The sequence below is a fragment of the Mesitornis unicolor genome, unplaced genomic scaffold (genome assembly GCF_000695765.1).
Source record: "Mesitornis unicolor isolate BGI_N332 unplaced genomic scaffold, ASM69576v1 scaffold14319, whole genome shotgun sequence".
NCBI lineage: Eukaryota > Metazoa > Chordata > Aves > Mesitornithiformes > Mesitornithidae > Mesitornis > Mesitornis unicolor.
In genome coordinates, this window is record NW_010205356.1 from 36,318 (window position 1) to 56,787 (window position 20,470).

The 20,470-nt window shown below is 34.5% G+C and overlaps 1 protein-coding gene across 1 annotated transcript in view; it reads right to left on the reverse strand.

The window, feature by feature from the left end:
• The window catches only part of CCDC73 (coiled-coil domain containing 73), a gene marked incomplete at its 3' end in the record, with an annotated part of 51,098 nt that extends 32,311 nt beyond the window's left edge, over nt 1-18,787 (reverse strand). The window contains exons 1-5 of the mRNA XM_010191376.1: nt 18,656-18,787; nt 7,092-7,163; nt 3,737-3,808; nt 2,965-3,000; nt 2,011-2,085 (exon numbers count right to left, since the gene is read on the reverse strand). Of these exons, the coding sequence (XP_010189678.1) occupies nt 2,011-2,085; nt 2,965-3,000; nt 3,737-3,808; nt 7,092-7,163; nt 18,656-18,787 (387 nt within the window). The remainder of the gene's footprint in view (nt 1-2,010; nt 2,086-2,964; nt 3,001-3,736; nt 3,809-7,091; nt 7,164-18,655) is intronic.
• Between the last annotated feature and the right edge of the window lie 1,683 nt (nt 18,788-20,470).

Consider the following 20,470-nt stretch of genomic DNA (forward strand, 5'->3'; position numbering starts at 1 on the left):
AACACTCTACACTGATTTGAAATAGAAATAAACAGAGAAAAAAACAGAAATAGAAATGAAAGTATTCCCTCAAATCCCAGAAGAATGTAAGTGTGTTCCCTGTTGGGAAAAACATTTTAGGTAGATATTCTGAATGCTGGCATACAAAGACAAGTTGTATCAATCTTGCATACTTTAATAATATGACTGACATTTGAAGTCAGTAGCACTATTTTTCATACACCGGTGACATCAGAGAATTCTGACTTGCACAAAACTTAAGATTGCAAGAGCTTTAGTTTCTATTTCTCTTAGAATGTTTAAAGAAACATTGATCCTGTCTGGAAAATTTAAAAAAAAACAAACCAAAAGAGAAATGTCAAAGAACCCAGGGTGTGTAAATTTTATACACAAAAAATTACATCTAAAGAAACCTAAGCCTATAGAAGAATCATTTTAAGGTAGAATTCTGACTCTCTGGATAGAGAGGAGTACAGAACCAAATTAGAAATTCCTCACTTTTATTCTGGGCTGATTTCCAAACAATTTTTCTGGGTCCACAGGTTCATTGTAACCACCTGCTTCCTCAAGGCACAGCAGAAGTTCCTAAATCTGAACTATACTGTTACACAAATGTTCAACAGTAACTATACTGTTACACAAATGTGAACATTAAACATGTAATGTTAAGCTTTTTCTGAAATTTCTGTTTTATCTTCACTGGAACACTGGCACAGGTTGCCCAGGGAAGTTGTGAATGCGCCTTCCCTGGAAGTGTTCAAGGCCAGGTTGGACAGGGCTTTGAGCAGCCTGGTTTGGTCGGAGTTGTCCCTGTCCATGGCAGGGGCGTTGGACTGGATGATGTTTAAGGTCCCTTCCAACCCAAACCATTCTGTGATTCTATGATCCTACAAAAGAAAGGTCAGTTGAATCTTTCATTAGTCTTGCTGTTCACATATTATGTTCAGCAGACCATGGAGGGATATTCTGCATCATCTGTGCTATGCCAAATTTTGAACAAAGCAACAAAATCCTTACAGCTATTGCACAGAAGGCCAGTCGTAGGAATAAATCTCTTCTGCTCCTAAAATACCTCCAGTGTTAACTAAATGATCAGACTAACAATCTGATACCAAGTAAATGCAACCCATTATAAGAGAATGCTAATACAAATGAAACATGTTGCAAAATAATGGGTAATAACCCATTGTAACCATTTTGTTTTCAATAGAATTAGTTACTATCACACTCAGTTTTGGGTAGAAAAATATTTGGTTCCTGGCAATACTTGAAATCTGGCAATGCATTACAATGCCAGTTGTCTCTGTGTTGAGTTCTACTCTTCTAATACGTTTTCAACATTTCTACCTTGGTTTTTAAAAGAAAACCAAATACTAACTATGTTCCTATGCCTTCCTTTGTTTCAAGTAACTGTGAATCACAGCCACAACTGCTCCAACACTACGTAACAATATAAAATACCAAACAGAAATAGCACCAAGCAGCACCAGAGTAAATTGTGCATTTATCTGACGATTTTACTTTTACTGACAAACAAGCATTGGAAAGCCATGTATTAAGTTATAAATACAGGAACAAAGGAAACAAAGGAAAATAATAAAAAACACTGGCAGCGCTGTGAGTTGGAGGCCCAGTGTGAATACTTGTTTCTGTTTAGGAGTCGAAAACCAGAGTTTCCAGACAGGTGAGAATTAAGAAGACAAGAACAGAAAGAAAGAGGAAGACTATGGAAATGAGAAGAAAGCAGATTTCACACACTATTTGGACTTGTGAGTGCACTTCTTCTGGAGGAAAAGAACTTTAGCTGGAAGGCTAAATTAAAGCAGTCTTGACACTGAAGACCAGAACAGAAACTCAGTGTTAGAAAGTGAGGTGTACGTGTACTAGGAAGATTAAATGAGAAGGCCTTAAAGACCCTCTTAAAACCAACTATTTTCTTACCAGAGAAAAAATCTAAAACCAAAACACGTGCATAGCAAGGAAAGTCATTTAACAAAAATAGTAGTTTACCTGTAATGCTTTTAATGTTTCTTTCAGTCCATCAATTTCTTTTTCTTTTGTTTCTACAGCAAGTTGATATTTTCCCTTTCAACAAAAGGTGTACTTCATGATTTGGGCAGAATAAGTGCATTTACAACAAGAATTTATCAACTAGATTGTTACAAAAATAAAGCACTACTCCACCATGACAGAACAATTCATTGGTGAAAACAGGTGAAAATTCATCTAAATAATTTTAAAACGTACAAATTTACATATATATATATATTGCTATGAAATGAAAACTGTAAACACGATAGTATATGTTCACCACTTATGACTAGTCAGTGAGTTTTAAAATTTTCTGTTCTGGGAGAAACAAGCCTGACAAAGGCAGAATTAATAAGTTACTTTAGTCCAGGATAAAGATACTAAATGACAAAGAAAGCATCAGGTAAATTTTCTTATCTGCTGCAGCAGGGTCTTCACAGAAACAACTTCCTCAGCTTTTCCAGTCCACAAAGACTGAAGAGATCTACTATTACTAGAATTACTAAATAATGCAAGCACATGTATATATATATACACATCTATGTATGTGTATATATATACACATACAAATAGACGTGTATATGTGTATATATATCTATATATGTGTGTATATGTATGCACGTGTGGGTATATATATATATATACACACATACACTTTTTCGCTCAATTGATTTTTAGCATAAGCAGATTTTAAAGTGGCATTTTGCAAGTAATTAAAGTTCTAAAGTGTATAAAGCAAAAAACCAAAAGTTACAGTTATGAAGAAATTTCTTTTGCAAAGGCCATAGCAAGAAAAAATAATTTAACTGTAATACACTTAGTTTATACTTAGTTCTAAAGATATATTTTAAAATGTTTGGTAAGTTATGTGGCATTATCATTTGCTTATGGGCTTCACTGGATGACAAATAACAAGTAATTGTAGCAGAGTACCTTTTCTTCTTCCATGGCAAACATCTTTGCCTGGAACTTGATTGTCAGTGGTACAAAAAAAAAAGAAACAACAAATCAATACAGCATATGGGATTAATTTTACCCATGCAACTTAACAAGACAATATAGTTATAATACCATGCATAGTGTACTTCCTTGGGTTTTTTTTCTCTAACTATGGAGTCATGAGCAGCAAGACTGTGATTGTAAATTATTTTTTCAAGAAAGAAAAAATTAATTGCTTGTCAATTTCTTTTTTGTATGATATGATTGTGATGCAGCATTAGTGATAAATTTTTCATCACTATGTGCAACAGTTGCAGTTCCTATGACTGTTCTCTGGAAATTCTTTCAGCACTTTTATATGTTGATTATATATTATTGAGGAAAAAAAACATAACCCTGATGTGAAGACTGAAACACACTTTCAGATGTTGAGCAGAATAAGTTATGTGGCAGATCTTTTACCATGGTTTATGAATCTAACCTTGCAGAGGACACGCCATCTAAAGGGAAAAAAAAACAACCAAAACCAAAAAGCAGATTAAAAGAAGCATTATCTTCTCTAGGAATTCTTGGAAAAATCCCAGGAAGAGTGGCTTACTGGGAAGAACTGTCAAAATATGGGCATTATAGTGCGTCTGGAAGAATGAAAAAGACCTAATTCCTTTGAGCTGTATATTCTAAAATTTTAATACCACCAGATAACTTGTTATTATGCCATCATATTTTAAAATCTCATTGTCAACGCTAGAAGGCCTTATTTTGCTACCTGCTTTTTAAAAGCTGCCATGGCTTCTTTGTTTTGTTGGTGCAGTGTGTCCGTCTGATGCTGCAGAGTTTCCTGCTCATGTGAAATAACAATAGTGTGTTTTAATTATTAGCTTACAGCAAACCATGCATATAGTATTTTAAGAAAAAAACTGATTCCTTGTTAAATATTTATAGAAAGATCTGATTGAATAAAAATAAAACCTGAAGACTAAAAAGAGACATTTGTTAACTGGTAATCATCTTTTTGGTAGCAGCTTCTCTATAAGTCATAACAGGTAACAATTCTTACCTCTGAAATTCAGTTTTGTTGTTGCTAGGACTTCTATAAGCAACTCTTACCCATCCTACCAGCCTGTAGAAGCAATACAACACCCATTGCCATCCTAAGACAGCATCTTGACACAGTTCCAGGTAGTTATAATAGATTTGTAATTTTAATCTCCATTAAAAGTAACAATCTGTTACTTCTGGTTTTAGTTAAATTTTAGTCATTTATCAAACTACATGAAAGACCTGAAGGAGGGCAAAAAACACCAAGCATAAGGATAGGGTAAGATTATTATCATCCTACTGCCTGGCTTTACTCTCATCCATAGAAATAAGAAAATTAGTTAAAGATGTACTATTATTTTAAATTTTGTTATTATTTCATATCATAATCTCATAGACTAATACTACACTCTGCAAGTTGGAAATCTTTTGACATCTTTAAGCATCCTGTTCCTATACAAGATAGGTCCGCCCCCTCTCCACCCAATCAAGGTGAAGTAATACAGAAGATATGTTTGTAAGATCAGGGTTTTTATTTTCTAGACACTAAAAAATATTAGGTAAATGTAGTCAAGAGGCTCTGTCCTTGAACAGCTATCTCAAAATGCAGATGAGTGTTTAGCTAATAAATAATAGTGGAAAGTAGAAAGTGATTAAGTAATGACTGCACAAGAGTAAATATAAATTGAGACTATTAAAAAGAATGACAGGAGAAAATAAGTTGATAATTTGTTTCACATATGAGAACTCTTAATATCTTTTCCTGCCTTAAGTGAGAAATTGAGATTTTTTTCAGACAAAGTGCATTCCAAAATTGCTACTTTCTCCAGCAAATTGGTGTTACTTTCAAGTTCCACAAGTAAAAGCTGTTGCCCTTCGATACATGACAAGAATCTGTGGAGGTGAAGTGTTTTATATTCATGTATATACTCACTGATTCATTGTAAGATAGGTAGAGAGTTTTGATTTGCATCTGACAAACAATACAGACTACATGAATGAATGTTCATAAATGTGAAAATAAGTCTTGAGGAATGTTTTCCTCAAGTTGTCACTTAGAACTGTGGTCACAGACACAGGTCCTCTAGTGGGTAAAGGGCATACCAAGTACACCAGAGAGCCAGAAATAGCACTGCAGTGACAGCAAATCAACTATTCTCAGTGGAGTATTCCTACTCACCACAGGAATAAAATTTTATATCCACAGTACTGTCAAATTAAGATTCTTCTTTAGATTACAGGAATTGTATATTCAAGTGATGTATTTTACTATTAAAAGAAGAGACTGGGAAGTTTCTACAAATATTCATTTCGTAACAGGTCTCAGAGCCGAGATTATTAAATAAAATGATTCTCTATAACTTTCTCAGAAATTCAATTTTGGATTAAATTTTCCATACAAGCCATGTAAGTATGATGGAGGGAGAGTGAAGAATAAAATTACTTTTTAAAAATATAAGCAAAATCATCGTTGATATTGTGATGTTATAGCATGCATAATGAGCATATTCATTAAATTTAAAGAAAATTTTTCTGCAGTTATTCTGTTTCTGTACTCCAGCATATTTTTTTTCAAGAGTAGCAACAGTATTCATAAAACATAGACAAAAATTTCCTTTGAAATTTTAATAGTAAACCAGAAACTTAGCTCAAGTCATGTCTTTATTTTAAACTAGTTTGCTAAATTTAAGGTAAAATAAAATATACACTGAATCACAGAAATATTAACTGAAAGGGATATCTCTGAAGGAAAAAATATAACAGAACCTTTGATAAGCCAGAGGAAGCTGTCTACTTTCTGAACTACTATTGAGGTCAATTTGATTCTGCATTCAGAAACCATCAGGCCACAAATTCAATTTAAATGTCATACTTAGTATTTTCACCTTACTGGAACCTCCAGAACTGGAAACTCATATTAGCGTGTTACTTTTTAAAGTTCCAGAGCTCTACATATGTGGTCACATGAAGTTCCTGAAACCTAAAATAATTTGTTTACATTAGGTTTGCCCTGCGCCTATGTTAAATGCAAAGCACGGGGGAAAAAAAAAAGTTCACCTAACTGCCTGCAAGTCTCATTCTTGTTATTAACTGTAAATTAAATTCCTGTTAAGGTCTCAGAAGGAATGGAAATAATCCCTTTTAAACCCAGATTATTAAGAACTGCAATGCTAGGTTAAGAAAAGCAAAGAAGGGTTACAAATTTAAAGCACTGTTGCTTTTACAAATATAAAATGTTTCCTGTTTCTGTGTCCACATATATATCTTTCAGAAAAAAAAGAAGCACATAGTTAGGATTATTAATTTAAGATGGTTAGGATGGATTCCAAAATGAAAGAGTCTTCCCTTACTACTAAGATGTTAAATATCCCAAGATCAAGGATAAAGCTGAAATTACTGTTTTTTCTGTGATCGTAAAATATACAGAGTGAAGCCTTTTATCTTGTGACCTAGTGACAGGGGTCATTGGTTTGATTGTATTAAGGAAGGGAATGGATTTCCTACCAAAGCATAATCTCAGGAGCCCTAACCCTAAGAAGAAGGTTAGACTTATTTTACTGAAAACTTCATCCTGAGCATTTAAAAGCTGACAAAACACTTTTGAGTATGTCTAACTGATACATTTCTGTTTAAAATATTTTTTTTTTAAATTGTCACATTGAAAACATTGCAAGTGAAGTTGTTTGTACAACTGCACCGGTACTTGCACTTGTCAAAAACAAGCATAATAGAGAGAAGCTGCCGTGTATCTTCCCCCACACTAACATGTCAACATCCCTCGTGTTAAGCTAAATGTCCTATTGCGTCAACATTTACATCCCTTTTGACTGAAGATTTTCAGCCACGTCAAACATTGTGCTGGTACTCTTTTGCTAATCAGATTTCTAGGTTGGGTGCAATCCAAATCAATATAATCACTACAGAAGTTCATAGCTAGACAATAAAGTCTTGGCTACCACATTCTACTATAAGAAATGACAATAGCCTAAAAATGGGAATTGTACCAAATCACAATCCATATTAATATCATATTAAAATTAAATCTAAGCAGTTAAAATACTAAAACCATATAGGAAAGTTACCTTCTGCCATTCAAGTTCCTGCTTCTCTAAAACTATTTTACTTATTTGATCTTCATAACTGATCTCTGTTTCCTAGTTAAAAACAAACAAACAAATTTACAAAAGACAGTACTTGCAAACCAAACACCAACATAAGTTGTATATTCATGCTTTTCTTCCTTTACAGTCCAGTACACAGAACAGCAAGTGCCTATATACTGCACAGCAAAAAACGAAACAAAAGCTTTCTGAATGTGGTAAAATAGCAGATGAATTCAACCGGTTTGGTCAGAAAATCTGCAGAATAAATTAATTGAAATACACAGCAGAGGATTAGGAGCTAGGATTATAGCTCTCTTAATTACCTCTCTGTACATATTCTCTTCCGCACCTCACAACAAAACCAGACTCAAAGGGAATAAACCAGACTGCACAGTTGAAGTGTGATTGAATATTCTGATGAACCAAGTGAAAATACTGAGATGAAGAGAAATTCAGCAAGCTGCAATTATTGCTTGAAGAATCAGTTGTTAGTCAGTGATACAGATAATCACAGTTAATAAATCAGAATCTTTAGGACATCTTAATTATTAAACTCAAAGTATTTGAATATTTATTCTTTTTGACATCTCCCAGGACAACGGAAAGTTTGTGTCAGCAATTACTTCCATTATTATGGAAAAAGTGAAATATTTATCATAACCTTCTGTGCCAAGAAGCCTCCTGAACTACCGGATGAAAGTAAGAAGTCAAACACAAGTCATGGATAATGAACACGTATTTTTGATACGATGAGCTACCTGAAAACCTGAGAAGTCTAAAGTTTCCTTCACAATTCAGAAGATGGACTAGGAACAGGAAGGTGTGTTACATCTCCTGTTCTTGCAGAAGCCTTTTGTCAAGAATCAAACTATTACTGTGATAATAAATGAGAGTTATCTGCTGATAATCACAGTTGCTAAAAAAATTATGGGAATTTTACTGAAATATTCTGGTATTAAAGTCCAGTTTTCCTAACTTGAAACAGAGTCCCTTCTGAGTCAAATTTTTATGAGCACTGGCCTTCCTTTACAAATAAAACAGTCAAATGAAGGACAACAGGTTCACTTATTAGTCATGACTTTCCGTAACAACAGTGTTTAGGCATTTGATAATAAGCAATTCACTGCTGTCCTGTTATTGCATACAGTCAAAATAATGAATAACCTTTAAAGGTCTAGAGAGCTACACTAATGCGTTGTTCCGAGCTTCAACAGGTAATTTCCTGCCTTTTCACTGCACAATGATTATAATCTTGAAAAAGTGACCACATTAAGGTAAGACTGACTTCTCTTTGATGAATTGGTGCACTACAAACACTTACTGAGGCCTTGTGCTGGACACACTCTAAGGGCCAAACTGACAGTGTGAGGGTAATAGTACTCCCAATGCTTGAACTGTGTTCTCTGAATTATTGTATTTGGATATATTATGTGCACCTTCATGCTTTTTGAGTTCAACTTCCCCACTCCAGTTTAAAACCTGCATTCTAGTCTAAATTGAACAAGAATATTCACCCCAGACTAGTGCAAAAGAAGTGGCTACAATCCTCAGGAAAACAGTGACAGCTCAAGAAAAAAAGCAAAAAAAGCCATTGATGGATTTCCCTAGTAAAAAATTAAAAGCTGGCCTCAAAAGATTATTCTCTTGATATCAGGTTTTAAATAAATTCTACTGAATTGCAATACCAGGAAAAACTATTACTTAACGTGAGAAAAGAAAAAGAAGTCCCCTCTGGATGAAGTAATACATATCGTGAAACAGTGAAAGAGCAAACTGAGGTTATTCCTCCTTCCACAGTGAAGCACATAATACAAAGAATCGAGTATGCTGTATCTCTAAGAAATGCAATTCTTTCGTAAACCCAGTATGAATGAGGGTCCTAGTTTTAATGCAAGGATATTTACAACACTTCAATAATTTGTGCAAAACTGTTTTAAAGATTTTGCAACCCTTTCTCACTTCGTATAAAGTTTGATCCATAGCCCCACATACTATCAATAAAAATATAATGGCAAAATACATTCCAAGGTGATTTAAAATAGTTTTTTGACATTGACATCTTTTTATAGGTTTTAGGGTCAAAACTGACTTCCTTGATTAACAAGCAGTTTACAGGCACATGTGTGGACAGAAAAAACGTACACTTCTATCCACAGGAGGCTACTCCTAAGCATTTCAAGAGTGACTTGTGGGATCTAAAAATATGCCTCAACACTTTGACTTCTACATACAAAATATTGAACATACGCTTAAGATTAAAATTTGGCTTACAGAGAACTAGAGAAAAGTTCTTTAGCTTTTGCTTCTCTGATATGTATCAGTAGAATATAGATGGAGAGGAGACCAAAAGATTTCATATGCCTTATGGAAAAAAAAAATAAATAATTGAAAAGATTTTCAATGCTTCCCAGCTCTGTCTTAACAAATAGTACTTTGGAGTTGCAATGCATTTGTTTTCTGATACTAATTTATAAGTATTGAAAGAAAATACATCCCCTTAAGTTCACTGAAATTATAAAAACAAATGAGGTTGACTTACAACTTCTTACAGAAGTGTAATCTTATGCAATTTATATCATTAAGCAACAAATGCTATTAAAATCATATATTATTAGCAAAAGCCTTGTTCAAAATGTTAAGAAGTAAGGATTATAAAAATCTGACCCTTAAAAACACCATGTAAATTATTCCTAAACTAATCTTCCCTAACTCCAGACTACAGATTGTACCACTTCTCTGGGCAGACACTAGCATATGTAAGGGTATTTCAGAGACAAAACCAGAATTTTAATCTAGTGCACAACTAACCAGGGAGAAGTCGGTGGCCAGTTATCCCACAGGTCAGATCCAGCCTTTGGGAACCCAAGAATATGTACCAGTGCAACAGAAGCCACAGTAACACGCTGCTGCAGAAGATGGACTTAGAGCAACATAACGGACAGTAAAACTGCCCCCAGAATGCCCAAAGTCTCTGCACAACTGAGTCCTAATATGCTTTCTCATAACATGCTAGCTAATTTTTCAAGTATGTATTTTGAAAACATGCAAATTAATCACACTAATTATTGGCTTTCTTCAGCTTCTATGCATATAACTTTTTCACCTTTTCTACGTAAACGCATCTAAATTTGGTGTATCTGTTACAAGCCAAAAGCTCAAGTTTAAAGCATTTACAAAACAAACTTCCAACCGCAACTACCATCAGAAAAGAAATACAGCTATGAAGATATGGTGACAGATAAAAAACCTTAACATGCACTGTGATTCTGACCTCACTAAAATTTATGGCAAATATATCACTCATTTCAATGGTTGTTGAAGATCAACAAGTATCTATACATATTAAACTTACCATGAAATAAAGGAAAAAGAATGTAATGTTCTGAAGGGGAGCAATGTAGCAGATACTAGTGTTACAAATTCTTGACAAAGACAACTTCAATTCAAATAGACGGGGCTTACTGAAATGCAACAGCTACCTAAATGAAACCAAGCCTTTGCTGTGTTTAAAAAAGAAGTAATTTCAATACAAAACAACAAAGAGATTTTCTAAGCAATGAAACTGGTAGACTATTTGTAATCAAGCATATACACCATTTCAACTTTAAAATGCGTAATTATTTTAAATCGTAACGATGACACTGAAAAGAAAATATTCACAGAAATACATTTTTGTGCAGATACTTGGTTTAAAATTTTACGATTGTTCGAAGAAACAGTGTATTAGAATTTAAGAGATTTATATTTGTTAACTCCAACATCCATACCAAGCACCTTACATTTAACTAAATAAATACAATAATACAAGTTTGAAAACTGCCTTAAATTCCATTTTAAGGGAGCCCTTTGCTTTTAATACTGAAGAGGGTAAGTACCAAAGTTCTAAGTGAACACCACTCCTCCAACTTACTCCTAAATTATAAAGGAAAACCTGGAAGCTATCAAAAATGTGTATATATGTAACTACTGTTGAAAAAAACAAACATCATAAATACTTAAACTGAGAATGACACTCACATGATAAAAATGTTCCCATGTGAAATCACTAAAATTATAAGCCTTATCCATCATTTTTACTTCTTTCAAAGGACACTTATTGTTTACCCATTTTGAATTGAAAGCTTCTAAAACTTGTGTGAAGCACTTTTTTTTTAGAAGTCCCACCACTGTTTAATAAGACAAGAACATTTTTGTTATACTTAGGAGAATAATATTGTATATAACTTTGATGAGGTATCAAGAAACCACAAAACCTTAAAAGTGTTCATTTTTTATTAGATGCCTTAGGACTACATGTTTTTATAAAAAAAACTACCGTAACAATAAAAGAGGAGTAATTTGATGGTTTATTTACTTGTTATAACCTTTAGAAAGTGTCAAGCCTTCTTTAAAGTGCTTGCTTCAGGCTGCAGTTTTACAAGATGGGCTGTGGATTGGTCAAGCCCCCTCGATTCTTGACCCTGTACAGATTTAGGAACAAGTACAGCTGGCTCATGTCCAAGCAGCCAAAACTGCTGCTATGTACTTTTATTATCTTTTTTGAACTCATAATCTACCTCCTACAAAATTGCACATCCAATTTCTCATGCAGGTCAATGAAATAGTACTCATAGAAACTACAGTTTCTGGTTGTTACAATACTATAATTAGAATGCCCTTCAGTCCAGTACAACTTTTAGGAGAGCACATGGATATCCTTCTTAAGTTTTGTTCCCAGGACAAATGTTAAAGGGAGAAAAAATATTTAAAACAGCTTTATTCTAACTTTAGTTCCTGATACAACATTTTTGTATCTTAATAGTTATGCAGTTAACCAAAACCTTCAGTAACTGTATATTTGGAATTTAGTCTCAAAAACTGTCCAAAAACTGTTTCAGAAGCAGAGAAACAGAAATGTATACCAACCACCTCTTTTCCTCATTTCCTTTGGAAATCTTTCATTGCTCTGTCCTTGATTCTACTGCAGAGGCTGCAATTGCTCTATATTTAAATAAATCTCATCTATCTAAATATATTCCTTTAAATGCTTGCACTGATACTTATAATGCTTTTCTGTCCAACTTCAAGTAATCAGTTCCTAATCAAAAGCCACATTATTTGCTAACACGGAAGTTATAAGCTAACACACTGCTTACTGACTTGAATAGCAATACTGTGTGTCACAGTCATGAGATTCATAAACTTTAATACTGCTTATTCTTTTATATCCACATACTTTAAAAATAATATTCAGCTTTCCTTGTTTCCATCATTTTGCTAAAAAGTACCCTAATTTACACTTAGGCAGAAAATCCAGTTACAAGACTGCTAGGATTTTTTGTTCTGTTTCCCTGCAGCCTGTGTTATTGGTGCCATGTTTGCCAACTTCTAGGTAACAAACAAAAAAAAAGCCACACACATTTCTATTCTGTGTTATTTTATCACCATTTCTCCCCCCTGCCAATTTCTTTTTTTACTCCCTCCTCTAAGGAAATAAAATCAAGCTCTTCACAATTCTTAGTTTATTAGCAGTTAGAAATGTTCCTTGCAATAAACCTCACCAAAATATTTCATTTCCCTAGCATCCTCTTTATTTCTAGAAAATGTTTCTGCTTCACTTTCTAAAATAATAATTGTCCTCCTCATTAATAAAAACTTTAAAATACGGTATTAAAACATTTCTTTCTTTCATGATTCTATACTTATCCTATGCAACAGCCTGAAAATAACTTAAAACCAAGCTCTCTTTCATTAGAAAAAAAACAAACCAATCTTTATTTCTGCAACAGTTTCATTCATTCTCACATTTTTGGTCACTGTAGATTACTCTGTCCACAGAGCTGCCTATATAGCTACAGCAGGTGCCTCTGGCTCCCTTTTTAACTTCCCTACTGTTCCACACATCTGAAGGTGGTGCTTCTCCTACAGAACACACCTCCAATAACATTTAGCTTTGGGTGTATTGTAATGTTTCTGGGTTTTTTAGGTCTAGATATACCACGACCATTATGATCATAACTAGCATGTCCACCAATATTGGAATACCACTAATAACTCAAGTTTAGTCCTTCTGCTTTGTTGCTTCTGATAAGTAGGTTTATGGTTTCATCAACTTCCTTCATCTAATATCCCAAAAATAAATTTGCCTTTTGGGCCCAAGTGACATTTCCAAATACTAACCTTATACTGTCACTTTCAATTTCTATCTCAAATCAGAACTCCACTTGCCCATCTTATCTGTGAAACACTGCTAAATTAGACGAGTTAGCTCTGCACAACTACATACATCTCTTCCACTCTGGAACAGAGCAGTTCAGGTATCTCCAGTTACAATGTGCTATACGGTGCTACGCTGTGCAGTGCAAATCCCTTCATAGTTGCCCGTACATTTTAGGGATGGGAGAGAGTAGCTAAGGGTGAGCAAAGCCCCTCCATGTCCTCTGTCTAAGAAAACCTGCAAATAGATCACTGTGCTGAACAACATGGATTAGAATAGCCAAAGCCTCTTACAGGTAGAGTAAGAGGAATTGTGATAAATTTGCTTAAATCCACCTAAAAGGAAGAGCACATACAGCTCTGCAGAAACAGGGTGAGCTACAGCTTCTGAGAACAGCAACCAGAAAGAACTCAAAGTGAGCTGTTGTGAGAGCCATAATATCTGTGTCATGAGAAGAACTATGAGTCAGGATTTGTCTCTTTTGGCAAACAAGTAAGTAAATACAATTGTATTTTCTTTCTCAGTCACTGCTCACTGGCCATCAGCATGAAAGTGAGTGAGTGCAAAAGGGAGGTCCAATTCATACCAAAGCAGAAGACAGAACAGAAAACAGAAAAAGGGACAGAAACTACGGAAAACAGGGAAAAGAAAAAGAGGAGAAAAGAGCATCAGGGACAGGGAGGAAGACTTGAGTCAACTGCAGCAAAATGACAGGACCAATGAGAACATTCCTGTCCACAACATGGACCGATTCCAGAGCCATTGCATTCCTTAACAAATGAGATATCTCATCCCCATTTCCAGTGGGTAACTCTAATACCATCTGCTTTGTCAATATACTCCTTTGGCTCAAGGAAGGGAGAAGTTTTATATAGTGCTTAAAAGTAAACAGCACGATGGTAACTACCAATAACAGCAAATCAATATGACTTCAATATACAAAATTCAGAGGTGGAGTGTTCCAGGATTCTAAAAGGAAATATTTAAATAATGCTATAGTAAAATATTTATTTAAACACAAAAAATGTTTTTATGGGTAAACTCAATGCCCTTTGCAACTCTAATGCTCTTTAATAAAGATAGCTTTCTTTTATGGCAAAGAAAAATTAATTTGTCAGAAATGTGAAAAAATTTGAGAGCTGGAAAAAACATTTTCTTAAAAGTATTTTAGTTAAAAGATACGCGGTAGCAAGTTATACAAATATCATAACTGCCCAACGAGAAAAGAGCAAAATTTATTCTTTGAAATCTTTACTAAACAGAAGAGTATCAAATCTTACAAACTCAACACACAAATGACAGAATCTATAGTTTTAGCCAGACTTTGTGATGTCCCAGTTAACACCAAAAAGAGGTGCTTGTTTTCAGGTACGGAAACAGGTCAAACTTGTCCTTTGCACCAAAGAAAAATATTTTTAAAATCATCACTAAGATTTATCTTTCTTGTGTTCAAATAATCAGCATCTACGCTGCTTTAACTACTACAAAAAATACCCATATACCCAGGGTATTAGAACACACTTCTATGGAAGTAAGGAAGAATTTTCTTGATTTCTTATGTTTACATGCATTTCTGGCTAAGGAAGTTTTTTAAATCTAGGACAAGAAAGAAAATAATTCAATACACAATATATGTGCTTCCTTGTCCTGGTAAACATTATCTCTAAACCTAACATCAGTTGTCCTGTATGTACTGTACTTCAGGAAGCATCAAAGACTTCCAGTTTGACCTACTACACCACAACTTTATATTGTCAAAATAAATTCTACTTATGCCTTAAGAAAAGGATCATCTCCTACTATTCAATAAAATTAACTCAGCTGGATGCAGAGCAAGGCCGACAGACTTTGGAACAAAGTGAATGGTTTATCCACCACAAAAGACTCACTGGGCTGATCAGGGCTTGTTGAGTGGGAAAGCTAAACTGGCAAAAAAAGTAAAAGGACATTCAAAATCTATTGGAGTGTGAAGTAATTTCTGGCTGGTAAGGAAAAGAGTAATATCATTTTTGGTAGCTTCTAATTACACAAATATTCATATTAAGTAAATTCATATTAAGAACAAAGACACTTCGAACAGCCAAAGGAATAAAGTGAAGCTGTATCAAATATAATAATTTAAGCAATCTATTCTCCATAATAAACCTGCAGAGCTATCATTAACTGGGAATTCATCTGTAAAATAGCATCAAAGTGACTTATGAGCAACTTCTCTAAATTATTTTTGAGTGTTTAACTACAGCTATATGTTTCACCAAGAACAGTGAAAACCAGATAGAATCACTGAACCGTTAAGGTCGGAAAAGACTCTTAAAAGGGGTCCAACCGTCAACCTAACACCACCATGCCCACTAAACCATGTCCCAAAGTACCACTTCTACATGTTTTTTTGAACACCTCCAGAGACAGTGACTCAGCCACCTCCCTGGGCAGCCTGTTCCAGTGCCTGACTACTTTTTCAGTAAAGAAATTTTTCCTAATATCCCATCTAAACCTCCCCTGGTGCAACTTGAGGACATTTCTTCTCATTCTATCATTAGTTACTTGGGAGAAAAGATTAACACCCACCTGACTACAAGCTCGTTTCAGGTAGTTGTAGAGAGCAATAAGGTCTCCCCTCAGCCTCCTCTTCTCCATACTAAACAACCCCAGTTCCCTCAGATGCTCCTCATAATTCTTGTTCTCTAGACCCTTCACCAGCTTTGCTGCCCTTCTCTGGACATGCTCCAGCACCTCAATGTTCTTCCTGTAGTCAGGGGCCCAAATCTGAACACAGGATTTGAGGTGTTGCCTCACTAGTGTTAAGTACAGGGGCACAATCACAACCACACTATTCCTGGTACAGGCCAGGATGATGCTTTGAAGTAACTCAATGCATTTATTTAAATAAGTATATTCTGAAATGAAATTTCTACTTCAAAATAGTATCTTATGGTATCAAGTATGGATTGGATCAAGTCTCTCAAAATATTTTAATATTTAATTAAGAGTAATTTTTATATGTCTCGCTTCGCACAGATAATTTCATCTGCCAATTTATTTTCATTAATCTGAATTTATAGTGCAGTACAACCAAGCATTCAAGGCAGTTTATTAAACTCAAAGTACATAACAGTTTCTGTCCTGAAGGGTCTCCTGTCTAAGTGACAAGCAATAACAACAATGGGAAGAAAAACAGAAGCAAATAGAGGTAAAATATCTTGTCTAAGGTCAAGCCACAGGTCAAAGACAAAATTGAGAGTAAAACCCACTCTATTTGGCTACACTGCCTCCATCGGGCTATCAATCTGCTGCAAGCCTCACAAGCAACTTGGAAAGAAAGTGGCAAAAGTAGTAAGAGACCAGCAGAACTTCAACTTTTACTTCACTTTCTTATGCAGCAGATGACACAGTTTTGTGTGCTTTGCTCTTGTCCATGGAAAAACTACCATGGTGCAAGACAAGCACTGTAATTCACTGAGTTAGTGCTGTATTTTGGTCTATGCACTACCTTTTTCTCAGGGCTGATTATAAGTTTACAGAATAACCTTATGTTGGTTGAATTTGTAAGAAATTCAGGAGAGGATTTTGTAGCTTTAGGGTTTTTTTAAGCAAAAAACATCCATACAGAATTGTACTTAAAAAAATAAAAAAAATTAATGGCGCTAGGCATAGCCATGTTATTCTATAACCCTTGCTTGTTCAAAATATTAATGTTTTATATTCCAAATTTCAAACACACTAAGCAAGTAGCTCTGAACTGATTGTTAATGCAAAGAAAGTAACAAAAATGCATTCAGGGATACTTTAAGATTTCAAAATTACTAGCTATAAAATGCTTAACTTTTTTTTTAACTTAAATTTCTAATTACAAACAGGTAAATATGTATTGATTTTTTTAGGGTGAAGAAAGACACAGATGTTTTAGATATTTAGGACCACATCTTAACTATAGAATTGGCTTCTGGCATTAGCATCAATTTTGAAACTAAAAATACCTTTAACCTAAAAAATTGCTCAGCCTCCTGAGGCAACCTTTCATAAAACCACTGACTCTTGCAGTATAGCTGACACAAAACAGACAAACAAAACAAAAAATCCAAACACATGAAACTCCATTGCACTCTGTAAACATTTTAGACCCTGACCAAGGGGCCTGAAACTGCAAAGTTAACAATGTAAATGGAATTCAGCTAACAGATCTTATAAGAATAAGTGCACTCCTATTATTATTATTATTATTATTATTATTATAGTTAAATTCTTCAGTCTTTACTTTTTAATACAAAAATTAAACATTACAATTGTAACAAAAGTCTAAGGACCAGGCTATGGTGAATTTCAAAAATACTGCACTAAGAAAGTAGGATCATGCAGCTTTTTTGCCTTTTTTCTTTTTTATTGCAGTGATTCTTTTGTTTATGGTTTTTAAAGAGAGGATTATAGCATTTAGCTTAGATCAAAATAAGCATAAATCAAGCATGTCAGCAATACTAATATTTTAATAGTAATAATACACATCTTTTGAACAGGTCAAATTCATCAAATGCAAAAAGATACACTTTAGGTCTTTAAAAAATACAATAGTTCTAAGACACGAAGAGACAAAAATAAAACCAAATGTTTACATACATACAACTGGAAATGTAACCACAGAAAAATATAACTGAAAAATTAACCACAGTAAAATATAGCTGCCTTCAACAGTGCAGAAACAACTTCACCTTAGGACTACAACATGATTCAACCCATATTTCAAAACCAAAACACCCCCACACCCCTCAATACTCAATATGCTATAATTGTTGGGTTCTAGCTTAATAGTTCAGCAATTTTGCAATGGTGAAATAAAGTGGGTTTGGTTATCACAGTAACTCTTTGCGCTCTTAGGTATTTCTGAAAAGTGCTAGTAAACAGGCAAAAAGAAGTCAAAATAACTGCTTTTCTGGAAATGATGAATCAATCTACGAAATGAGAAAACTTATGGACTTGGCAATCACTTCGATTATCTTTCTTTCCTTTTCGTATCAAAGGCTGCTCTTAAAGAGAAGAGCTACAATGGAATACAAAAATTTAATGTAGACCATTTTTGTCAATAGCCGCCTGATCAACTGTAGAAACTTTGTATATCATTACAGGAAAGCCGAATTCATTCCCATGCAACCTTGTTGTCTTTGTGCCGTCTACAGAGAAATTTCTAATACAGACACTGCCTAAAACTATGATATTTTTAAACAAAATCCTGGTTGGCAAATTACGTAAAATACAACTTGAAGTTTACCCACACTTACGCAGCTTTTTCTATTGTTATGTACAGAGAGAAGAAATAAGACAAAGAAAAACTAAAACACAATATAAAGACATTTACCCTTCTTACACGCAGTTCTTCTATTGCCTCCAATAAGCTTGTTTTAAAGTCCAACAGTCGAATGGAAAGTAACGTCTCTGATGGAGTTTGAAGAGTAGAGTCAAGCACCTGTGTTTTAAAGTCTTCATCCATTCTCTGAACTTGTTTCTGCAAAACATAAATGTGTATTTCCTCTCCAGTTTATCTGTAAGAGAATATTCTTACTGCAAAACTTGCAACTATGGAAGCAAATTCTTTTTGCAAAGAGTAAAACCACATTCATTTGTTTTTCCTCTTTATTTTTGGCTTGGTTTTAGTTTTAAGCAAAGACTGCGATAAGCATGAAAAAGGAAGTAGTACAGGGTTTTTTTCCCAGAGCTGCTGCCCTGCACTGGCATGATAGGACTGCAACTAACACATCAGACCATAAAAAAGTAACTACCTACCTTAAAGATGTCAAAAATCAAAAGAAAGGCTCAATTTTAAAGGAGACCTTCAGACTGGCTTGAAATTATGAACTAAAGGTAATATTCACAGTTTCTGCTTCTGAATTTTAAAAAGAAAACTGTTTGGTTCTGTTCCCACAAGACCACGTATCAAAATGTTGTACTCCAGGCTAGCTACATTACCTGCTCTCAAGCAAGCAGTTACGCTAAAATAAGACCCATGTGTCTCTGTAGGGACAAAACATGTTTGTTAGTGACATCAGAGATGATTACAACACTTAGCATTTGATTTACAAAAAGATAACTGTACAAATTTCAGCTGTACTTCCCAGATTATATTTTTGTAATATTTGAGACCGAATTTCCATCAGCCCACTAGAATACATAATACTATCCCTCAGAGACAGCCCACGTGTGTTTCTGGACTAAGAGTTAAAGAGGTAGGGGTAGAGCACAGGAGTTACGACCGACCTGGCCACTGCCGCAGAACTCTTCGGAAGGAATTCCTGCAGGAAGAAGAGAGACCTGGTCTGTATCACAGGGCCATAACAACTACAAATCAGGGCTCACCACTTTTTCTGCTGTTGTCTAAATAAAACACTAACATAGATCAAATTTAAGCTGCTTGGTCATGGATAATAGATTGATTCCCTGCCCCACCACAAAAAGTTATTCTAAGTTACTGAAATAACCATTTTGCTAAAAACAGAAAAATCAGGCTTGCTTTTGTCTTCCATTTAAAACGTATGACTTACACTGAACCGATCAATATGAAGAATTTTTATAACTTCTTTGGTCGGTGTCAAAATGTGAATGTTTGAAGTACTTCTGCAGAGGCGGTGAACAAAAGTCTGACCAAGAATCACGTACAAACATGTACCACTTCAGGCAACAAATCTGTTGTGTCAGTATGCCAACATGAATCAGGCATCATGCAGCCAATCTGCAAACATTTTAGGTACAGTTTAGGCCTCAGTTCTTTGGTTTTTTTGTGGGTTTTGTTTGTTTGTTGGTTCAAAGTAAAGCATTAGGATAAAAAGAAACTACTTTTTTGTTTTGCCAAAAAATTCAGAATTTAAGTCAGACCTTCCCAAAACCACATTAAAAAATTCATTTCTTTCAATCAAGTTTTCGAAATTGTTTCCTGACAGATGTTGTACCAGTAATTTATGAAGCACTACTACAAAAAAACCCACTTTTTATATCATATCAATTATTTGGAGATGATCATAAGTCCAAAACTAATAAAAATGCTAACATTATGCACAATAGATTAGGCACAGAGACATTTGATGTCACTTTTAATCATGCTATATTCTGATCTGAAGGGTAAGATTTTGCAAACATAACATTAAGAAATGACACGTGCTCAAATTCTATTGCTGTCAGC